Source organism: Drosophila gunungcola, unplaced genomic scaffold (genome assembly GCF_025200985.1).
Source record: "Drosophila gunungcola strain Sukarami unplaced genomic scaffold, Dgunungcola_SK_2 000098F, whole genome shotgun sequence".
Taxonomy (NCBI): Eukaryota; Metazoa; Arthropoda; class Insecta; order Diptera; family Drosophilidae; genus Drosophila; species Drosophila gunungcola.
The window spans coordinates 275,337-299,431 of NW_026453260.1; the positions used below are offsets into that span (position 1 = coordinate 275,337).

At 37.3% G+C, this 24,095-nt stretch overlaps 2 protein-coding genes and 1 long non-coding RNA gene across 3 annotated transcripts; 2 read left to right on the top strand and 1 right to left on the bottom strand.

Annotated features, from left to right (window-relative positions):
• Nucleotides 1–549: 549 nt before the first annotated feature.
• Nucleotides 550–6,624, top strand: LOC128265171 (histone-lysine N-methyltransferase SETD1). Its single transcript, XM_053001021.1, has 6 exons — nucleotides 550–881; nucleotides 949–1,344; nucleotides 1,400–1,649; nucleotides 1,705–5,330; nucleotides 5,383–6,016; nucleotides 6,083–6,624. The coding sequence occupies exons 2-6, from the start codon at nucleotides 1,079–1,081 to the stop codon at nucleotides 6,254–6,256; spliced, it is 4,950 nt and encodes a 1,649-aa protein (XP_052856981.1). The 5' UTR covers nucleotides 550–881; nucleotides 949–1,078; the 3' UTR covers nucleotides 6,257–6,624.
• Nucleotides 6,625–8,452: 1,828 nt separating this feature from the next.
• Nucleotides 8,453–9,465, top strand: LOC128265170 (uncharacterized). Its single transcript, XR_008268813.1, has 2 exons — nucleotides 8,453–9,009; nucleotides 9,080–9,465. It is a non-coding gene; the product is annotated as an uncharacterized LOC128265170 (long non-coding RNA).
• A 10,418-nt stretch (nucleotides 9,466–19,883) lies between these two features.
• On the bottom strand, nucleotides 19,884–20,610 carry LOC128265169 (mediator of RNA polymerase II transcription subunit 21). Its single transcript, XM_053001020.1, has 2 exons — nucleotides 20,366–20,610; nucleotides 19,884–20,306 (listed from the first exon to the last, which is right to left on the bottom strand). Exons 1-2 carry the CDS (start codon nucleotides 20,405–20,407, stop codon nucleotides 19,914–19,916), a joined length of 435 nt encoding a protein of 144 aa, XP_052856980.1. The 5' UTR covers nucleotides 20,408–20,610; the 3' UTR covers nucleotides 19,884–19,913.
• Between the last annotated feature and the right edge of the window lie 3,485 nt (nucleotides 20,611–24,095).

Sequence of the window (24,095 nt, forward strand, 5' to 3'; positions counted from 1 at the left end):
GGTTATAACTTATTACTTATATTTATATTAAATTTGTATAAATATAAATAAATAAATATATATATATATATTGGCGTATATTGAATTTTTTGAGAAATTTTTCTAGAATTACTTTTTCCTGGTTTTATTCGATTATAATGCTGTGGATTATATATATATATATATATATATATATATATATATATATATATATATAATCCACAGCATTAAAGACCCCCTCAAAAAATTCAATATACGCCAATGTGACTTTGGATGAATGGTGGATGGTGCCTTGTGGAACGAGGCCATAATTAAAGCGCCCATTTAAGCGAAACGACTGGGATTTTTACAGATGTGAAACTTATATTCCCACAGAGTACGATTTTTAAAAACAGGTCTCTTCTACTTTGATTTGCAGCGTAGCACAACTCCCTTAAAATTAAAGCTCAAGATGCATGGAAGCCCGTGTGCGGCCCACACTCGAGATATATAAATATGTTGCAGTGGAATCCGTCTATAGCTAATTTAACTTCAGAATTATAAGTAGCTGTAAGAAATCGATGAAAATATCGATCACGTTATGATATCAGCCCTACAAGTAGTAAGCCTCGTTTTTCTATGTATTTTGGTTTTGATTTGTAATATAGTGCGATATATATGGGCTCTATGTGTTGTCTGAATAAAACAATGAAATGTAGAAATGCAGGGATTCTACTCTCTGATTAGAAGAGCTGCTTGGATAAAGGGGTTGTTCGGTCCACAATAAGACTCAGCCAGTTTGCCTGTGACTATATTACTTATCAACGCAAAGCAAAGCCCAGGAAAAAATTGTGGTTGCTGCGTATTTAAGGCAACCCGAAAGATGAAATAATCTATTACTGTGTGTCTAATGGTGGAATTAGGTAAAACATTTCATATTACAGCAAAGTCTAAGAACTGTTAAAAGTGTTTACCATCTTATGTATGTAGGTTCCGTGAACGTGGCGATTGGCGTTCTTAGAGAATAGCAGAATAAACTAGCTGCAGCTACGTGTGTCAAGGAGTTCAACCTTCAGGTAGACGAATGTTATAAATTGCTGACTTAACGAACACATCGTTGATGCAGATGCCGGACATTCGTGATAATACATTAAACAACAATACCGGCAGCAACAATGTTTCGACCCTGTCCAACGCTAAAATGCACGGAAACTTTAAACTGCTAGCTGATCCACAGTTAGTAAAATGTGGCGCCAAACTCTATCGTTACGATGGCGTCGTCCCAGGAGACCCGACATATCCAACAATAACGCCCAGGGATCCTCGGAATCCCCTAGTTCGAATACGCGCCAGGGCAGTTGAGCCACTTATGCTTTTAATACCTAGGTAAGATTACTAACCTTATCTCAAAATTGAAGCTAATCCATCGTTTTATACGCAGATTTGTCATTGATTCGGACTACGTCGGCCAGCCACCCGCTATCGAAGTCACTCTGGTTAACCTCAATGATAACATCGACAAGCAGTTTCTTTCTAATATGCTGGACAAATGTGGAACGTCTGATGAAATAAGTATTTACCACCATCCAACCACAAACAAACATATGGGCATCGCTCGTATTGTCTTTGAAAGTGCAAAGGGAGCAAGACAGTTTGTTGAGAAATACAATAAAAAATCTGTAATGGGAAAGGTATGGCGAATATATTTGTATAGATGTTTATCACATTTTAATTTTACTATTTTAGATATTAAATGTGTTCTGCGACCCATTTGGTGCAATATTAAAGAAAACTGTTGAAAATCTAACAAATCCGGTTGTGGCGAAACCATTAATTGTAACGCCCCAATCAAATGTGCAACACATTGCGTCCCACGATGGCGAGTTAAAGCACGGATATGTTAAAAAGGATTCTACCGATTCTCTTAATTGTGTTTACAGCTCATTTAAAATCATTCCTGAAATAGGAGAACGCAGTAAGGATAGAAACTGGGATCGGGACAGGGAAAGGGAAAGAGATCGCAACCGTAGTCGACATTCATCAGAGCGAAGTTACGATCGTGAGCGTGAAATGCGAGAAAAGTACCCAACTTCTGTAAGGCAAGATCGCTGTTTCTACCGTCGGCGTTCTAGAGATATAAGCCCTGAAATTCCTCGTGATAGATTGTTTATTGCAAGAGATAGAGTTAAAAACTCCGATCCACGGCCACGCGACTACAGTTGTCCGAGGGAGCGCGATTTATTTCGTGACTGTAAAAGATCTCGCGACAAAGCTCGAGATCAACCCAGAGATAAAAGGGAACATCGATACAACTCATCGAAAGATCGAGAGTACCGTGAAAGAGAACGCGACCGATCTGTAGACATCAATAGAAGGGAGCGAGCCAGTCTAAAGTACAATAACCGGTACACCATGCATGAGCATACCGAATCTGATGTTAGAAGGCCTTCAAACACAAAAACTAATTTCTATTCAGGACTTTCAGGATCTAGTTCACATGACGAGAGCTACGGATGTAATAGTTACTCGTACTCTTCAAATGAAAATATTCAGACATGGTCTGATCATAGAAGTTGGACTGCGCCCCAGCTTGACTTTCAGCCTCTTCTACCTCCTCCACCGCCACCAGAAGCGGAAGAAAATTGGGATGACGATGAACCAATAGTTGATAAAAATGTTGCCAGCGCAAAACCTCAGTCGCCAAAAAAGATAAATATTAATTCTTTGACTACAATTAATACAGTGTCAGAACAAAGTACAGAAACAGGGAACGTAGATTTAGATACTCGGATAGCCCTAATATTTAAAGGAAAGACTTTTGGTAACGCACCACCTTTTCTTCAAATGGATAGTAGCGATTCGGAAACGGATAAAGGCAAACCAGATGTATCTTTTGACAGTATTTCTGATTCAGTCAGTTTAGAGAACAAGAAAAAGTCATACGACAAAAATATGAAAGCTCTACAACAACCAAATGGAGCAAGTGATATATCAAGTGACGAAGAAATAACAGTCAAAAAGGAAAGGTCTAAACACAGTTTTACAATTGAAAGGGAAAAAAATGATGACAATATGTCTTTATCGAGCTTATCTTCTCATGAGGATACCATTCAAAATTTATTGACTTTTGAAGATGGAAAATATAAGAAACCTATTATATCATCGTCCTACATGTATCAAAATACAACAGATCAACATTCTTATTATTACCATGCATCTGGTTATGGACATTATCCTTCCGGTTTCCCTCCGGACTCTTCTTTAACTAACAGATGTTTTCCAAAATCCGCCTACATACAACCCGGGTTCTTGACAGGAATTGGTTCATTCAGTTTGGATTCCTTTACTGAGCCTTATAACTATCATATGACTAGTGTTACAGATCAGAATGACGAGCTACGACAAAAAGTTAAAAAGGTTATAAACTATATTGTCGAAGAGCTAAAACAGATTTTAAAGAGAGATGTAAATAAGCGTATGATTGAAATAATTGCGTTCAAAAATTTTGAGACCTGGTGGGACGATCATTCAATAAAAGCTAGATCGAAACCTATACCCGAAATTTCAGAGTCCTCCGTTAATAAAACCTCAAATTCCTTTAAAGAAACACCGTATACGGAGAAGCCTTCTGACAATAATCAGCTTTTTAATGCACAACGAGAAATTTCCGATTTTCAATCGTTCTCAAGAATTGGATTAAGGGCAGCAATGCCAAAGTTACCTTCGTTTCGGCGCTTACGAAAACTTCCAAGTCCTACGCCAAACCAAGAGAATTTTTTGGAAAGAGATCTAAGTGACCAAGAGGAAATGGTTCAACGTTCGGACTCTGAAAAGGAAGATTCTAACATGGGAAGTTCTGACACGGCACTTTCAAACTTAAAGGGTCAAGTTTTGAACCAAGATTCTGATACAAAATCGCATGCATCAGGATTAAATTTAAAAAGAAAGGGAAGTGCTTCAAGTTTTTTTTCTTCTTCATCTTTATCCTCATCTAGTGAAGCTGATTACGAAGGCAACGAATGCGCTGAAAAGGAAAAAACTAGTGAAGAAGATAGTCTTGATGAACATAATCAAAGGAATCTTAATCAGCGGAAAAAAATCAATAGGAATAGAAGCCGGACCGGTGTAACTGTTATTGAAGATATTGACATGAAAAATGAATATTCGGACTGTGACGAATACAAAAGAGGAAAACGAGTTCGCTCCAAAAAAATGAATATTTATTCCGATACCGACGAAGATAATGAAAGTACTAAATTAAAGACTTTGTTGCCTGCGTTACAGGAAAAAAAAATGTCATCTATTCCGTCTGATCTCGAAGATATAAGTAAGGATAGTTGCTTTGGATTGGACGAAAGCGAGATTGACTCCACAGAACTAAGAACAACTCCAAAAAATAATGAAGAATGTCGCCGCTCTCTTACCCCTGTTCCGCCTCCGGACTACAATGAAGAGGCTGTTCAAAGAAAAGATGATTTTAAACACAAGTCCGTTTTCGAATATGATAGAATTTACAGCGACTCTGAGGAGGAACGAGAGTATCAGGAGAAGAGAAAAAGAAATACCGAATACATGGCACAAATTGAAAGAGAATTTTTAGAGGAACAAGAGAAGAAGACCGAAAAGGCTTTGGATGAAATCCGGTCATCGTCTTGTTCTGAAGTAGAAAGCAGAAAGTCCCCCAATGTTAAAAATGAAGAAAATCAAGATATAACAATTCTTCAAAAGAGCACAAGTTTTAATTTAAATCAATTCGTGGAAAATATTCAGCCTCTCCATAACATAAATATGAAAAACGAAATGGGAGCTAATAGAGAGCGTCAAGTAACTTCAAATGGTTGTAACAAATTGTGTGCAAATTCAAAGGACGAAAACAAAGGTACGCAATCACCAGCCTCTTCAGACGGTGGCTCCAGCCAAGCATCGCAGGCAAGCCAGGTTGCGCTAGAGCATTGTTATTCATTGCCGCCCCATGCACAGTCGGTTTCCTTTAGCGATATTCCATCCGAAAGGTTATTCGATAATAAAACCATTTTGGAAAGAGATCTGGAGACTATTGTTCCTGATGTCGACCAAATGACGAGATCAGGCCCAGGCAGACCTCGAAAGGATTCTAGTCGTACTCAAAGGAAAAAGAAAGATTCAATACCGCGGATGTCAAATGTGAAGACTAAAATAGCAACATTTACAAATGCTTTGGACGCATTGTCACGCCAAACAGCAACTTTCGTTCCGTATGAGATGTACAAAGCTCGTGATCAGAATGAGGAAATGGTTATTTTATATACTTTCCTGACCAAAGGCATTGATGCAGAAGATATTAACTTTATAAAAATGAGCTATTCGGACCATTTGCAAAAGGAACCATACGCGTAAGTTATTTTTTGTAAATATAAATTTATAATAAGGTCACGTTTTTTCTAGAATGTTTTTAAATAACACCCATTGGGTAGATCACTGTACTACTGACCGATCGTTTTGGCCACCACCACCAAAGAAACGTAGAAAAGATGATGAACTGATGCGCCATAAGACTGGATGTGCTCGAACTGAAGGCTTTTACAAATTGGATGTACGAGAAAAGGCAAAACACAAGTACCATCACGCCAAAGCCAATACAGATGATTCCCATAATGAAGATCGTAGTGATGAACCTACAGCCCTTACCAACCATCACCATAATAAATTAATATCTAAAATGCAAGGCATATCCCGAGAAGCGCGCTCAAACCAGCGCCGACTGTTGACAGCTTTCGGTTCTATGGGTGAGTCTGAGCTTCTAAAATTTAATCAGCTCAAGTTTCGGAAGAAACAGCTTAAGTTTGCAAAATCTGCGATCCATGATTGGGGATTATTTGCAATGGAGCCTATAGCTGCAGATGAAATGGTGATTGAATACGTTGGTCAAATGATTCGCCCCGTGGTTGCTGATCTAAGAGAAACAAAGTACGAAGCAATTGGAATTGGTAGTTCTTATCTGTTTCGAATCGACATGGAAACAATAATCGATGCTACTAAATGTGGAAACTTAGCACGATTTATAAATCACAGTTGCAATGTAAGTATATGTGCATTACTAATAAAGAATTGGTGTAATAATAAAGTACGTTTTTTCTAATTACAGCCGAACTGCTACGCTAAGGTCATTACCATCGAGTCTGAAAAAAAGATAGTTATATATTCAAAGCAACCGATTGGTATCAACGAAGAAATAACGTACGATTATAAATTTCCATTGGAAGAAGAAAAAATACCATGTTTATGTGGCGCCCAAGGATGCCGGGGTACACTTAACTAAAACCTAAATATATATATATTACATTTTAAAATTAGCAACTGTGAATTAAATATTCTGAAGCACGCGAATTGATTTTTATGTTATATATTTAAAGTGGGTGCTCATGTAAATATAAATAGTAGCGATTTTTTTCCTAGACAATTTTTTAATGTGTAACCTGAAAAAAAAGTTTGCAATTTGATTTAAATCAACAAGGTTAGATTTGTTCTAAAGTTGCGTAAGAGGGATGGAGTTTCTGTTAGTTTATAGCAATATAATAGATCTTAGAACTTTAGCCATGTAAGACCAGTTTATATAAAATACCTATTAAACTGTAAATAGTTACATTTAGAACAAACATTCAATAAAAAAAATGATCAAAGGTTGAATTAAATATTTATTTAATTTTAAACTTTTTGCAAATAATGTTCAATCGATATCTTTGTATCCAATTGAGATTGAGCAATGTTTTCCAAAGAAAATTCCAATGTTTTTTATCAAAAAAGAGAAAAAGAAATCCCGAATACAGGGTTCAAATTAAAAGAGAATTTTAAGAGGAACAAGAGAAATGGGTGAAATCTGGTCAACGCCTTGTTCTGAAGTAGAAAGCGGGAAGTCCCCAAATATGAAGATTGAAGAAAATCAAGATATATCAATCCTTCAAAAGAGTCCAGGTTTTAGTATAAATTAGTTCGTGTAAAATATGCAGCCTTCAATAACACGATATTACCAACGAAAAGGACGCCAAATTAAAGAATGTTTTAACTATAAAAGGTTGTAACAAATTGTGTGCAAATTCAAAAGACGAAAACAAAGGTACGCAATCGCCAGCCTCTTCAGACGGTGGCTCCAGCCAAGCATCGCAGGCTATCCAGGTTGCGCTAGAGTATTATTATTCATTGCCGCCTTACGCAAAGTCAGTTTACTTTAACGATGTTCCATCTGAAATGTTATTCGAAAATAAAACCATTTTGACAAGAGATCTGGAGACCATTGTTCCTGATGTCGACCAAATGACGAACTGAGAGGAAAAAGGATGAATCAATACCGCGGATGTCAAATGTGAAGACTAAAATAGCAACATATACAAATATGTATGTACCTTGGACGCATTGTAACGCCAAACGGCAACTTTTGTTCCGTATGAGTTGTACAAGGCTCGTGATTAGAATAAGGAAATGGTTATTTTATTAACTTCCCTAATCAAAGGCATCGATGCGGAAGACATTAATATTGTAAAAATTAACAATTCGAAGCATATGCAGAAGAGCCATACCCGTAAGTTATTTTTCGTAATAAAATATGGTTTTATAATGAGCTTACGATTTTTCTAGAATGCTACGTACTACTTACTGATCTTTATGGCCAGCGCAACCAAAGAAACGTAGAAAAGATGATTAACTAATGCTGATGACATAAGATTGGATCTGCTCGAACTGAAGTCTTTTACAAATTGGGTGTTCGAGAAAATGCTAAACACAAGTACCATCACGCCAAAGCCAATACAGATGATTCCCATAATGAAAATTATCGAACCTTCAACTCAAAAAACTTTTAATATCAGATATTTTTACAATTATTATGATTCAGAGTTTCATGTCAGATTTAATGTCAATTATTATTTATTCTTTAAAAAATAATATTTACAGTTTTCTTTCGCACTTTGCCTCCTATACTTCTGAACCAATTGACTATCAAAAAGTCTTAGTATGTATAAACTCTTATAAAAGCGACACCTGATTGCTATCTTATTTTTTACTGTTCTGTACTGATTCTCACTATTTCGGTTATATATAGTAGTTTCCTTGGACGGTCGTCCACAGTGATTACTATTAAAAATGCCTGGCACATCCCGAGACGCGCTATGCTAAATCGGCGATTCATGAATGGGGATTATTATCAATGACGCCTATAGCTGCAGATGTAATGGTTATTAAATACGTTGCCGATATTAGAGAAACAAAGTACGAAGCGATTAAAATTGGTAGTTCTTATTTGTATCGAATCGACATGGAAACGATTATGGATGCCATGGAATGTGAAAACTTAGCTCGATTCATAAATTTTCTAAGAAAAGAAAGGAAGAAAACTTCGGCAAGCCGAAGTTCAAATACCCTTGCCACTATTGCAAAATGAAATATATAAAAATTTTTATTTTCACCACATTTTTTTGCAAGTTGTTGGTGTTTCTGTGAGTTTTATCAATACAAAAAACTGGATCGTTTTAAATAAAGACAGTGACTTTTTATTTCGCAATCAACACCAGTGAAATAATTCCTAATTTACTTTGCTGTCCCGTTTTTGTGCATTGCGTTTCACCAATTACTTGTGCGTCGCCTTGTTGTTGTTGTTGCAGTTGCTCTCCAAACGTTTACTGCTGAACAACCACAACCACACGCACCTGATATTCCCGGTGTAGAGCTTTGACAAAAAGTTTTAACTGCGCTCTTCGCTTATTGTTTTAATCGGCTCTCCGCTGCAAATATATATATTTTTTATACCGATCTTGTCCAATCTACATATATAAGCAATTTTCATGATGAGTTTATGTTGTGCAACTTCCTGAGCTCACAACAATAAAAAACCTTCCCGTCAACCTTTAATTTGTTGTTGGATTTGCGATAACGTGGCGCAACCTAGCTGGGTTGAGTTGGGGCGTGTGGACGTGTCCGAGCTGCAGGCACATCGAAGTCGACATGAAATCGTTGATGTGGCAAACTTAGATTTCATGGCCTTTCATCTGGATTTCGCGAGCCTCGCGATTAAACCAAAAGGTGTCAAGTCTTGCCCAAAATTCTGAAAATAGTGGTTGTCCTCTACCTTATAACAATTTAATTCTTCCAGAGACGAAAAACTGTACGACTCCAACGTAGTTCCTCCCCCTCCTCCTTAACGGAAGTTGGTGCGGGCAAGAGGCAGGATGCAGCATCAACTTTACCGACTGTTGCCTTGGCGACGGCTCTGGGTGCTCTTCATCCACGTCCACTAATTGTACCGCAGCCTGCTTTAACCAACTCACCTGGACCAACTTTGTCAGCAATGTCTGGAGTTGCGCCCAGGAAATCGGCGCCATTAGTTGGCGTTGCACATAAAAGGATCATTTTTGTTGATGTTAAGGATGTTGACCAACAAAGTAAACGGTTCCGCATTTAAGTTCAGTTTCAGATGTCTTCGTTTAAGGTTGGAATTTCTGAAGTACATATTAATAAATTCCTCGATATTTCAATCTGGCCGGAGCATACCATCGTTCACGGGTACGTAAAGAATTTAATTCCTTGAGTTCGCGGTCCTCTAACACCTTCAACCAGAGCTCAAAAAAACTAATCTATTTAATTTTCCTGCATTAGAATGTTCGTGGATTATTGGACAAATTTAGTAAACTGCATATCAATAGTGTCTCTTTTGATGCCAATGTGATTGTTTTTTCTGAAACGTGGCTTAATTCCTCAGTGTACGACTGAAAAATATTTGCGAAAAACTATTTCATCTATAGATGTGATCGTAAGATACTTCTTGGTGGTGGTGTTCTTATTGCCGTTAAGTCCGACCTGGTCTCAGAATTAAGTCCGATAATCGACGTCGAGAGTTTTTAGAGTTTTTAGCGGTTCGTATAACGTTCATGAATATTTTATTTGCGTCTCATGCTCGTATATTCCACCCCAGTCTGATATATGTGTACCAGCAGCACTTGGCTCAAATTCAGATTATTCACTCAACCCTTGGCATAAACGACCAATATATTGCTATGGGCGACTTTAAACTACCTGCCATTTCCTTGATGTTATCACCTAAAATAGAACCAGCTTATTTTCGTTGCTTTCGCAAAGCCAATTTTACTGAAATGAATCATAATTTATCTGGAGTGAATTGGTCTTTAATGGATTCAAACGATGATCCTTTAAAAATTGTAGAACGGTTTAACGGTTTAATCGGTTCCGTTTTTGATATTTATGATCCTTCATTTCCCTCAGCCGAAGTTTCTCACAAGCCTCCTTGGTTTAAGTCCAAACTTTTTAAGAAATTTTAGAGGTCAGGGATGCAAGTAGATACCTAACTGCGCGCTCTGATTTCTTAATTCAAAATTCCCAATGCCAATCGAGTTGCACGATAACCCCAAGCAGTTTTATACGTTTGTTAATTTAAAAAAAAAATCTCAACAATTTACAGGTTATCTTCATCTTGACACCGTTTCGGCTTTTAATGTGTTCGGTATTGCAAACTTATTTGCAAATTTTTTCCAGTCTACATATTCATCTGTTAACGTCGACAATAACTCAGCCTATCCTTTCTCACTTCCGCACTCTTACTGTATATTTAAGCCATTAATCAGCGAAGGTGACGTTTTTCATAATCTTCAGTCAATCAAGTCTTCTTTCTCTTTTGTTCCTGATCTTGTACCAAGCTGTGTTATCAAACCGAACCCATAGAGTAGCATATAAAATTTCAATCTCAAACCTCGTCCATGTGACTTCTAGTGTTTTTTAAGGGAGTCATCTGGGACCCCTTCTGTTAGGGGTTTTTATAAATGACTAGCCGCAAGTTATTCTCTCTTCCAATGTTATGATGTACGCCGATGTCGTAAAACTCTGTTCCAGCAAACGGACCTAAACAATCTGCTGTGGTATACACACATATTGTATACCCACAGTACCAAGAGTACTAAAAGGGTACACATTGTAACACTTTGTTGCAGTGTTAACATAATCCAAATGTCCCAGTCTTAAACCCAAGTGGCTGAAACCGAACTGATCGCTATGCCTTGGACTACACACCGAAAGTGCTAGCGTCGTCATAATTGTAACACGAAAGGACCACATGTGCATATACCTCGCGCTTCCGCTTTAGAGAGCATAGCCTATATACCTAAGCATATACATAGCCGTCTCTCTGCCGCCGGGCTTAGAATTAAAAGAATAATGTAAAAATCAGAAAACATATAAGCAAACAAAATAAAGAAACAAATTTAACTTAAAAACTTGATGTTTCAATTGTGATCAAAGAGGATACTTTATGGCGACCGTGACATGGTCCTGGAGGACCTGAAACTAACAAGCTTATATGGAAGAATAACAACCTAGAATACTGGCAAAGGAGAAAAGAGAGAAGCTGACTATTACCGAGGAAAGAGAAATCCGCCCCTTCTACCAACGCGGGAAACTGGCAAATAGGATGGAAAAATCAAAAGTCTGAGTGAGTAGAGTGCGAGTAATGGGCAAACGCGGAGGCCAGAAAAACAATAAAAATAAAAGAATAGCTCAGATTAAATGGCTATTATACACAAATACGCCGCCCACATGGGCAGCAGAAGAAAAATTAACTGCTGAACTCAATTTTTTAAAAGAATGCCTCCAGCTACGCAAGCCAAATACAGCAACTCATTCAGCAAATATTAAAGTTATAAATGAAAAAATAACTAATATATTGATCTCCAAAGCCTTAGCCGAAGAAACCTGAAACCTGCCCGAACGACTGCCCTGGACCAGTGCGAAGACCGGCACCGGCACCGCCTGAGCTCCTAGGCTCGGGACAACAGCAGTAGAGAACTCAACAAGCGCGAGAACACCAGAAGATACTTTATTGGTAGCAGCCAAAACAACAGCGCGACGGACAATCCGCCACTTGCGCCTTCGAAGGAGCGTCAATGAAGCCAAGCCGGCGACGACGGAGAAATATTTTAATACCATTTGCACTGCGATGCATAATTTTTTTTTAATTGCACTGCGATGCACATTTTTTTAATAATATTATATAATTTTTGTAAAACTGAGCGGAACCCTTTCTGCCCAGTTAGAAGTATGGCCCGTAAAGCCATACGAAAAATTATGAAGAACGTGTAAAAACAAAATAGAAAATTACAAATTTCTAAAATTTTTAAACAAAATTAATAAAAAATTCAATTCAAAAAAAAAAAAAACAATTTTATCATTTTTTCTTCATGAGCCAATTTACATGGCACATTAATAATAAATCGATAAAAAAAACCACATATAATTGGCATAAATTATAAAACACCCAAAATGGGTTTAGTAGACACCAAAGTGGTAGACTCAACGGCAAACGTTGTAAATAAGATCGAATCTGAAAAATTGACACAGAAATGATCACAATAATGCTAATAATAATAGCAGTTATAATGTTAGCAAATGAGTTTTTAAAATTATATAAATTTCACAATAACTTACAATAATTCCCAATATCCTTCTTATTTTTTTTAAATAACTAAAAATGAACACTCTAGAAGCTGTTACAAAGGTCTATAGAAATGACCCAAATTCTCGACATAGAATTATACAATTGGTCTCAACGACTCTAAGGAGCATATTAGAGCACGAATACAGTTACATTGATTTTTTCAGGTAAGATTTTTCACCAATGATTCATTGCTCAAGAACACAAAAAGGAATTGTATTATCAACAATTCCAGGCGTTTTCGTAAAACCAGTTATAAAAGAAAATAAAAGGCGCTTTTATAAAATCCTTTAAGAGTTTGGCCAAAAGGCCAATACAACAAAATACAATAAGAAAACAAGAAAACATAATGAGGCAAGAATATTAGTGCATGAAAATAGAAAAATAATAAGTAAAACGAACTGGCCAAAGGTATCAAAATTATTGATCAAGTTACGTTCGAACTTATTATCATTCAGAGAGAGGTTTAAATTGGATATAGCTGTACCAACAATTTTAAACACCCCTCTGACAATAGATCCAAGTGAAGAACTTGAATCAAATAACCCTGAAATCATTGCCCAGCGGGCATATATAAAAGATATATCAAGCGCCATACCCGAATTCAGTGGCCAAAAATTGAATATAAAACAAACGGTTCATACAATCATTTGTTCATACTTGTGCAGATATTTCGTTAATAAAGGAAAATTCAGATTTATTTAACGTAGATCACACAAATATTATTCAAACATCAGGTGTTGGTAAAGGAACAACCAACTCCAAGGAACTAACTTCAATAGAACTCCTTTTTTCCAGCTGTTTTATTTATACCCTAAATTGGTGCTCACTACGACGAAAATTTTGGGAATTAAGTTCGCACTAATTGAATCGACGAGTATTTTATTTGCTTGTTTATGGGCCAAAGCGATTCACATATAATTCGAAATATATTATGTTTATTGCAGAATTTTGGTTGCTAGTACATGCAAATTTTTATTTCATGTTAAGAACGCTCACTATCTACAGATTTTTACACGAATGCAAAAAGTTGAAAGATGGGCCAAACACAATTGACAAAACGCCACAGATTAACTTTCAACTTTTAGCACTCTATACCTGGTTGGCCGACTTGATAATTGCAACTTCCTTTTTACGTCCATTTGGCGGCAGCAGCAAATTAAGCAATTAAATTTGCAGAAACGTCTGCTGACACTCAAGGAACGGCAGAAAATTTCCAGCGACGAAATTTTGGTGAATTTAATTTTTTGGCCGAACCGACACGAATAAATTGCTTTTGTGTTTTTGTTGGTATTTTTTATAGTTTTTCACTGAAAAAATTAAAACAACTCGCGAACTCTACTGCTATCACGTCGGGGTCACCATGAAAATTTACTACTGTTTTGTATTAACAACGCGAAAACTTGTGACTGCAGTAGTTCGAGACGATTTATTTTGCGTTGCCCTACAACTAGTGATTTCAAATACAAGCGCCAAAGTGCGCAAACAATAATAATAATAATAATATAATAATAATAATAATAATAATAATAATAATAATAATAATAATAATAATAATAATAATAATAATAATAATAATAATAATAATAATAATAATAATAATAATAATAATAACAATAATAATAATAATAATAATAATAATAATAATAATAATAATAATAACAATAATAATAATAATAATAATGTCCGAAATGTACAAGCTACGTCGGAGAACTCGTAAACTCCCTTAAGATAGAAACAAACGTAAATCAATTGTTTCATACAATCAACCTTAATTTCAATTATTATTATTATTATATTACTTAAATATTAGGAGTTGGTGAAGGAACAACCATCTCTAAGGGTCTTACTTCAATAGAACTCCTTTCAATTCCATGTGATGGAATAATTGGAATCGACTTCATGAAAAAAAAATATAATTGTCAAATAGACTTAAAACCATAAAACGATTGGCCAGTCCCAACGGACGCAGATAGCGCTAGAAGACTTGTTGCATTCTGCAATTATTACAGAAGATTCAATAAAAATGTTTCCGATTTTTCACGACACAACGCGATTATGCAAATAGAATGTAAAATTCGAGTGGACAGATCAATGTCAAAAAGCCTTCGAGTACCTAAAAATACAACTGGTGAAAGCAACATAATTACAGTATCCCGATTTTAATAAACAATTTTGCATAACAACGGATGCAAGTAAACAAGCATGCGGAGTCGTTCTAACACAAGAACACAATGGAACGCATCTACCATTAGCATACGCATCACGTTCATTCACAAAAGGATAAAGTAATAAAAACACGACAGAGCAAAAATTAGCAGCTATACATTGGTCAATTAAACACTTTAGACCTTATATATACGGAAAACACTTCACAGTAAAACAGACCACAGACCACTAACATATCTATTTTCAATGACTAACCCAAGTTCAAAATTAACCACAATGAGACTTGACTTAGAGGAATACGATTTTACTGTTGAACATGTTAAAGGAAAGGACAATCACATTGCAGACGCATTATCTCGAATAACCATAACCATATTCAAACGAATAATAAAATTCTGAAAGCCACTGCCAGAAACCGAAGTAAACAGAAAAATTCCTGCGCAGGAACAGAACAAGAAAAAGTAGATTTGACTAGGCAAACTCTAAATAAAGCTTCTCAGCCCAACGTATACGAAGTCATTGTAAATGATGAGGTACCAAAAGTAGTGACCTTGTGATTAACGGATTAACTTTGCTTAATAAAGCACGGAAAGAAAGCTATAGCAAGAATTGACGTTAGCGATATATACACCAATGGAATTCTCGACTTAGGTCAGTTCTTTTAAAGGCTTGAAAAGCAAGCCGGTATACTAAATATCAGCCAACTCAAAGTGGCAACGATCGAAAAGATCTTTGTCACCATCTCAATGGAATCTTTCAAAATAATGGGCAATAAAATATTACAATCTCTAAGAGTAGCGCTACTCAAACCGGTGACCCTATTTTCAAATAATGATAAAGAGAGAGAAGCAATACTGTTTACATTCTATTAAGATCCAATACAAGGAGTTCATACAGGCATAGATAAAACATTAGCAAAAATAAAAAAAGGATTATTATTGGAAAAACATGACCAGAGATATATCAAAGTATTTAAGAAAATGCCTCAAATTCCAAAAATCAAAAACAACGAAACACACAAAGACACCATTGACTATCACTGAAACGCCAAAAAATGGCTTTCGTCAGGGCAATTATGGATACGATCGGTCCACCTACAATATCTTGGTGCAATACCAATACCGAATAAAAGTGCAAATACAGTAGCAAAAGCTATATTTGAAAATTTAATTTTGAAGTACGGACCAATGAAGACGTTTGTTACGGACAGAATCTAAAAATTCAATAATAGAAGAATTATGCAAAAATTTGAATTTGAAAATCGGAAGTTGCTTTTCATCGCCAATTATTCCTTTGGGACGAGCAATCTTTAACGCATTAATTTCGTAACAGATCTTGGAGTTTTATTTAACTACAGCTTAAACTTTACGGATCACATTGGTATACTTGTCTGTAAGGCATTTTTGGTTTTGTCAAGCCCTGGTTTAAGGACTACATCACAAAACACCTTTAAATTTTTTTTGTTCTACCATTTCTTAATTACTGCTCGTGCGTATGGTCACCTTAATACGCTAAATATCAGGACCTTATTGAATTAATCAATGGCCACATTAATTCCTGTAAGAACATCACGTCATATTCGTCCTATTGCACCTCAATTTATTTATTGAATATTTTCCCTTCGGATACTAACAATAAGTGTATCAAATCTTATGGTAATAACCTAACTAGCTATGACTGAGTTATGGGGCCCTAAAAATTATTGCTGGGTTGGGAGGTCGTTGCGTTTTAGACGGGTTCTCCTGGAAACCCGAGTCAAGCCTCGCGCGAGATGATTTGGGTGGACAGAGAGTATTTCATTGTAGGTCGCTTTTTGTTTGTCTATTTCATCTTGTACTGCAAGAATGCCAAGGTCCATGTGGATGTTTTGGTTGCGAAAATACCATGGTGCCCTAGTGATAGTTCTCAGGATTTTTGATTGTGCGCACTGTATGATGTCTATATTGCTGCTGCGTTCTTTCATAGCTGGGAGCCATATGTCCAGATGGGCTTGAGAGTGGAATTGGGCGATCGAGCGTTTAAGATCCCATTGAAGAAATTCCAAATTTGATATTTTGTATTGGTTGGCCAAAGTTTTCCGATGTACCGTAGCTGTGCGTTTTCAGCGTTAGGGCTCGGTTTAGTGTGCGTATGGCTTCCTTAAGACGTTGTTTTGAGGATGGCGATCTGTTGGTTTGCCATTCGCATTCGCCTCTTTTCCAGTACAAGCTGTTCAATTTGTTGATTATTTTTGAAATGGTTGGGTTGCATGTCCTTCCCTTTTGTTGTTGAAATAGTGGCTGCTGCTACGAGTATATCTTCAAGGGCACCGGTAGAACAGTCGATGTCCGCTTCGATGTTGATCTGTGGGGTTAGTTTAATGTGGAAACTTACATATTTTTTATATTTTAGCTAGTTGGTTAAGTCAGGGTCTTTTCTGGGGTCTGCTGTATGTGGGGAAACATAGTCCAATTTGTTGCTCAGTTTTATGATTGCGTTACACAATTGACTTCCTTTGGGAGTCCCGAGTCGTGATCCCCAGTGCGTATGTTTTGCATTATAGTCTCCTGCAGCAATGAAGCGATCTCCAAGTAAGTTGTAAAAATCTATTAATTGTCCTTCAGAAATTGAAAAAGGCAGGCGGGCAGTATACGGCTGCTAAAGGAAGGTTTCCGTTACCTGGATGCACTATGATAGATGTGGCCTGTAAGTAGTAAGTGAAACTGGTGCTTGATGCGTTCCCTAATTAGAACGCCGGTTCCGCCATCTGGATGATCTGTGCGGTAGAACGTGTAGCCTCTTACTTGGAAGTTTTATTTGCTTGTGAGGTGCGTCTCTACCAGTTTGGTGTTATTTAAAGTTTGTGCCGGGAAACGACATGGTTATTCGTAGGTTTGCCATCAAGTATTTGGACTGCTTAGAGGCAAGCAACTGTAAGACCATGTTCTGGTTTTGATCCAGTATTTGCATGGTCGTTTTCATGAAGGACATAAATTCCAACATACTTTGTTGCATGGTAACCATCATTGATTCCAGTGTGCTTTGTGACTGTCCTGGGACCTTCTGAAAATTAGACTGGAGTGGGTTTTCCGTTCCTGCCGAAAAAAACTTCCGGCGTCGTTTTTGAGTTAGGTTACACGTTTTAAGGATTTTGATGGCGCGTGCTTGTCACTCGTTGCACGCGGTTTTTCAACTCCTTGTAGACCACATAGTCCCTGTAGTTAGCCGTGTGATTTCCTCCGCAGTTTCAACTTTTTTTCTTTTGGGGGTCTTCCTTGTTGGCAAGGCAGTTTTCGGAATTGTGAAAGTCTCCACAAACTGCACAGACTGATCGAAGTGTGCAGTGTTCCAGCTCTACCTTGAAGAGTGGTTGCGGTTTTTTGTTCTTGTTAATTATGTTACTAACGTTCTTTGCAGAAAACCTGTTTTCTTTGAGGGCATCGATAACTTCATTAGGGGTTAAATCGGGCTCGATTCCTTCTAATACAACTTGCAAGCCCTTGCTGCTTGTTAGGTGGTACGTGTAGTAGTTTTTCTTAGCTTTCTCAAGGCATTTGGACACAACAAAATGTTCTTCAGATTTGGTCTGAAGTTTGGTTTCGTCAATATTTATTTTAGTAAGCGGAATAACATCAAAATTATGTTGACCAGGGCTATCGAGCTTTTCTCCCTAATGTAAATTGGTGGGGGTTTAGGTTTCGGTTGGGTCTCTTGACCCAGTTCTGGTTGAATTAAAGCTAGGAGGGCAAATCTGTTGTTGTTAGATCTCCCGGGTAATTCGTTGTCTCTTTAGACACGGTTTATTTTTGCTTTGTTACCAACCCCGGTGTTCTGCGGGCTAAGCTTATGCTAAATTTGGATGTAGCGATCCAGCTGCATCTAGCTGTTTTCAACGACTTCGCAGTAGGTTCCGCGATAAGAGCCGTTTGTGTCTCTGTTGCTAGTTTTGCTGCCGTTGCTGTAGATGTTACCATTTCTTTTGGTTCAACTGCAGACGTTTTACCGCTGCATATTGTTGATGCTCCAGTGGTCGAGTCTGATGGTAGGGGGTTTTACACTAAGAACTCCACGCCTTAGAAGACGGTGTAAGAGTAAGTAGAGAGGGGGAGCAAGACCGTGCTCTATGGCTATCGACCGTCAGTATGGCCGAGATACCCTTAGTAGACGTTTTATGCACTTTGCTATTGCGAGTTGATATATACGAGAAGTACCCGTCTCTTAGGACCGCGGAGCTTCGACGCTCTTTATTTGGTTCGTTGCTCATTGAGCTTATTTTAGCGTGGCACTATTATAAAAAAAATATGCGCTTGTTTTAATCATATCATTGACTTTTTGAGTTGAATAATTATTTATTTCTGTTTTAGCGTCTTTTCACTTATTTTGTAATACTCAAGTTTTTTTTGTTTGTATATGTTTTCATTTGTCTTTAAAACATTCACTTCAACTTTTACCGGAGCTCACGCGAAACACATCCGCTCACTGCACTTTTTGAATATTGCTGTGCTTGCAGAATTTAATCCGCCAGCCAATTGCTTGGCGGATAGTTTCCGTGAGATTTTTAAGGAAGTTAACAGAGGAAATTTAGATTCCGTTTGAATCTTTCAGAAGTGAAAACTAGAAAAGGTCTGGGAAATTCGAATCCGTGTGAATCTTTTGGAAGTAAAAACTGGAACTGAGCTGTATAAGTTTGCTGTTTGTTAATTTTATATATATAAAACTGGTTTATTATTTTAGAATTTCGGTTTAAATTTTGACTAAAATTGGACGACTATATCAGATAGTTATCATTTTTTCTTCTATTTTCCCCGATTGTTCCTAAAGGCGCTATATGCTAAAGTCGCCCTATCGATTTGTTTCAAACAAACAAACAGGAGGACAAGTTTTAATTTTAAGAATTCAGTCTTCTGAACGGAGTATCGGGTTACTATGATTGCAGTGTCGTGGGACGCGTATTTAAAGTCAGAATACGACCATTCCATAGAATCCTTTTGCTTCACCGGCTCCAATATTGGATAAAAAAAGTTCTAAAAATCTTAGTATGCACAGTTTTCATGCCAATTTTATTTTTTCTCCAGTTCTGCTTAACCGATTTCGGTCATCAATTATTATTTTACTATAAATATATAATTCTTCAACTTTCATATACATGCAATAAAGTTTTGCCGGTTAAGGGTAGCGGTTGCGAAACCGGTTGGATACCCTGGCTTTTATCACTGTAATAAATCTTAGAACTTTAGACAATTATGACCAAATTATATAAAATACCAATAAAACTTTAAATGGTTACATTTAGAACAATAGACAAAAATGATCAAAGGTTGAATTAAAAATTTATTTAACTTTACACTTTTTGCAAATTATGTTTAAGTGATATTTCCATGTCCAATTGAGCTTGAGCAATGTTTTCCAAGCTTGACTGCATTTTTTCTAGCAAAAGCTCGCCCTTTCGTACAACTTCCTCAAGTTCATGTGCAGTTTCTTGATTTTCGAGCTCAAGCCTTTTAAGGCTAGAATTTTGTAGTTCAATGGAACTATCTTCATTTGGTAACGACTCTATTAGTGTGTCAATATCCTTGGCACATCGTGCAATTAATTGTGCGAAAAGCTGGGCATAGTCGTCTGGAGGGTGGCAAGGGTTTGGCGTTTGGGATCCTATTCGCTCGAAATTGGCAAATTTACTTGGAAAAGAGGTTTGTTGAATCACACCAATCGCATTGCAAAAGTGTTCCGCTTGCTGCAAAGACCATTAAAACTATATTTTATGTAAGATGTACCTTAATTTTACAAAAATACCTGATTTACTGTGTCTTGCAACTGTGTAAGTCTGTCCGCCATTTTAGTATGAATTGCACCGCCGTGTTTTCAAGAAAATGAGTGAACATTTATTTTGTTTTTAAAAGATTGACAGTGTGGCTACAATTAATGGTTTTTTTGTGCGATTGTTTATTGATTTCAACATATACATATTTCTAAAATCTGTTTAACAAGTGCTGTGCAAGTAATGTTATGATATATGCTTTTACACGATAGTGTAATTCCAATTATTAAAAATTGATCGATTTATTTTATATCCGATATATTTCTACAAAAAAATGTTTAATTTTTAACACTAATACCCTCTTTCCACACAGTCCATCCGTGGAAAATAGTTGGAATTTTTATCAGTTGTGAAACTCCGATTCCCTCAGAGAACGTCTACCATTCACCATCCGATAACAGCTGACTTAAACAGCCGTGGCTAGCCAAAACATAAACAAAGATTGTTGGCAGAAAAATCACAGGAGTAGAATGATGAATTGAATTAAATCGAATCCATTTTTTTCACCAAACTACATATGCCACGAAGTGTCTGGATGGTGGCAAATGCTCTCCAATTCTATTAAAATTAAATTAAATTAAATAGGCGTTTTAAATTAAATAGAAGCGATACGTCTCTATCGGAATACTAAGACAATTTTTTTTTTTTTTGATATAAGAGCTTTTGAATACCTGTTTTTTCGGCACCATCTATTTTTCCATTGTTCCTTGTCATCATTGTTTACGTTTTGAAGTGAATGCTCAAATTGTCTCAAAAATAAGTCCACCAAATTTGAATACCGGACTAACCAAAATTTTAGGAACGGAATCCGTTCAGCGGATGATGGATGGTTGGTGGATATTTTGCGGGAATGGTCTAAAAAGGCCTGTTCACAATTCACAGTTTTGCATCAACGGTTTATATGAATCTACCTTATTATTCTACTAGGATTAATGTTCAATAGGGATTAAAAAAGAAGGTTTCTTCTAAGACTACCAAGCATTTTTATTATTGAATGAACTGAATGCACTCTAATGGCCTAGTCCCACAGAGCACCATCCACCATCTCATTTCCAGGTTATTCCTGGATGATAAATTAACGTACCGAATAGCCCCGTCCCACATAGCACATTAAAGCGAAACGGTTGGGAATTTTGATGGATGCTGGACTGGTGTTCCCACTGACCCACCATCGCCCTTTTGTTACGGACAATCGTTTAATAACAATTTTTAAAAAGTTTTGGGAAATTTCCCACAGACCGTAAGGGTTTTCCGGGCTAAAAACTTCCCAGTTAGTTCGAGATGGTGGAATTAACGATCCTGATAGCCTCTTCCCACAGAGATCCATCTACATAAGGTTAAGCCCTTCCGAAAATTTCCCATTTTGTCCGCCATTAATATATTACGGACTTATTTATGCGACGCTTTGGCGATGTTATTTCTAAATTCCAAATTCCTTCCCTTGACAGTAAGTAATTGAGCATTTGCTTCGAATATGTAATGTCGTTAACTGAAAAGTGGGGGCTTGGGAGGTTGACAATCCCACAGGCAGCATTTAATAATATAAAAGCACGACAAAGTAATGTAGGAATCAGGAATAAACCAGAAGAGCAAGAACAGAGAAACACACGGAGTGGACTTCAGTTCTGACAACACAGAGAGAGATCGCTAATGTATGCGTGCGTTTAACAGATCAAGAGAGAAAAACTCTAATAAAGTCAGTTGATGCCGAAATCTCACGCTAAGCAGTCCACAGAGACACACTCCACTTTGTAAACTCGTTAAAGTTTAAAACACCACACAACACTCAGTTTGTAATTAACTCAAATATATAATAATAAATAAAGCATTAAAATAATAAAACTACGTCGTCCTGGAAGTAATTCGCACTAACGGAACTCCCGGGGCCACAAATTTGGGGGCTCAACCGGGATATTTGGAACTATTACAAACCTAAGTCACTAAACTTAGTTGAGTGTTAAAAACCTAAGTCTCTAAACTTAGTCGTGTGGTAAAAAAGTGGAAAAAACTCTGTGAATTGTCGTTGCAGACAGTTATAAACTAAAGCAAGTGTGCTGCGCAAAAAAAAAAAAAAGAAAGACAACAAATTTGCAAAGCAGGGCAGCGTGAGTGAAAACGAGACAGCAAGTTTGCGCATCATTCGAGCAGTTGTGAAATTCGTTTTTGGCGCAACGAATGAAAGAGGCAAGAAACTGACAAAGAAGGCGATTGAACAGCGAGTACCATTCTGGAGGCAGCGTAAAGACTTTGTGGTGAACGTCAACAAGCAAGAGGCAGGATCGTTGGCGGTGGTCATCTGGACAAAGTGGAAGGCGTGGAGCAGAAACAGTAGCAAGCGGATCGCAGAAGTTGTGCGTCAGGAGAAGGCGAAGACACGGGCGTCAGGAGGCTGGTCAAAGCGAAAGAAGGAAGAACATTCTGGAAAAGTGTTTGGAAGCGACGGGAAGAACATTCTGGAAGAGAAGTGGTGACGCCGAGAATATTCTAAATCAGTATTGGTGACGCCGAGAATATTTTAAATCAGTATTGGTGACACGGCGAGAAGACATATCTGGTGAGGCAGCGAGAAGAATCCAAAGCTGTATTGGTGACACGGCGAGAAGACATTTCTGGTGAGGCAACTGTACAAATCCAAAGCTGTATTGTAGGGCTGGTGAAAGAAAACGGTTGAAGAAATTTGGTGAGTGACAGAGATAACATCGAGAGGCGAGACAAGTTTTTTGCAACTTGGCTGGCAGAAGGCGCTGTGCCAGAAAAGAGAAGTGGAGAGCAACACTGACCAATTTTGTTTTAAAGACCTCTTGTTGGTCTAATTGGAGAGTAGGAAATAATTTGAAATTTAACAGATTGCGTGCCTGCAGTCGGACTGTTGTGTCAACAGCTTAAGTTAACATAGTGTTAAGTTTGACATTCATTTCACATTAACTTGGAGTAAAGTAAAGCACAGTTTACAGTTTGAAAGTCCAGTATATATATAAAAAACTTAACTTTGCCGTGCAGGCAGATTTGATAAACATTTTTGTATTTTATAAGCACTATATTTTAAGAAGAGGCGAATTGCAAAACAAACTACTTGCTCACTATGGTTTGCAAACTGATGAAAACGATGAAGTTGCGATTGAAGTGGATGATGATGAGGATGGATCTTTTACATCAGTGAATTCAGACAATTACCAGGCAGGTGCAGGTGCAGGAAATGGTGCGCCCAGGGAAAATCGAATTGTAAGCGAACAGAACAGTCGAATTGGAAATGCGAACACAGGTAGATCGTGGTTTACATTAAAGGATGTATAGGGGAGTGTGTCACAGTTTTCGGGAACTGGTTCACCTGACATTAATCAGTGGATCGAGGAACTTGAAGAGTGTGCACTTACGGTTGAATGGAGTCAGTTGCAGGTGTTTATATATGCAAAACAATTACTCAGCGGAGCGGCTAAGCTTTACGTTCGTAGTCAGCGTAAAATTGGCGATTGGTGCTTACTGAAAGCTGCATTGCTAGAAGAATTTGGGGTTAAAGTTACATCGGCAGAGGTTCATCGTAGACTTGGCAAGCGACAACAAAAGAAAACCGAAACGTTACAAGAGTACCTGTACGCGTTAATGGAATTGGCGAAGCAAATTGATTTAGATGATGAAAGCTTGATCGAATACTTTGTCGACGGTATTCCAGACTCGAAAGGAAACAAGGCTTTACTTTATCAAGCC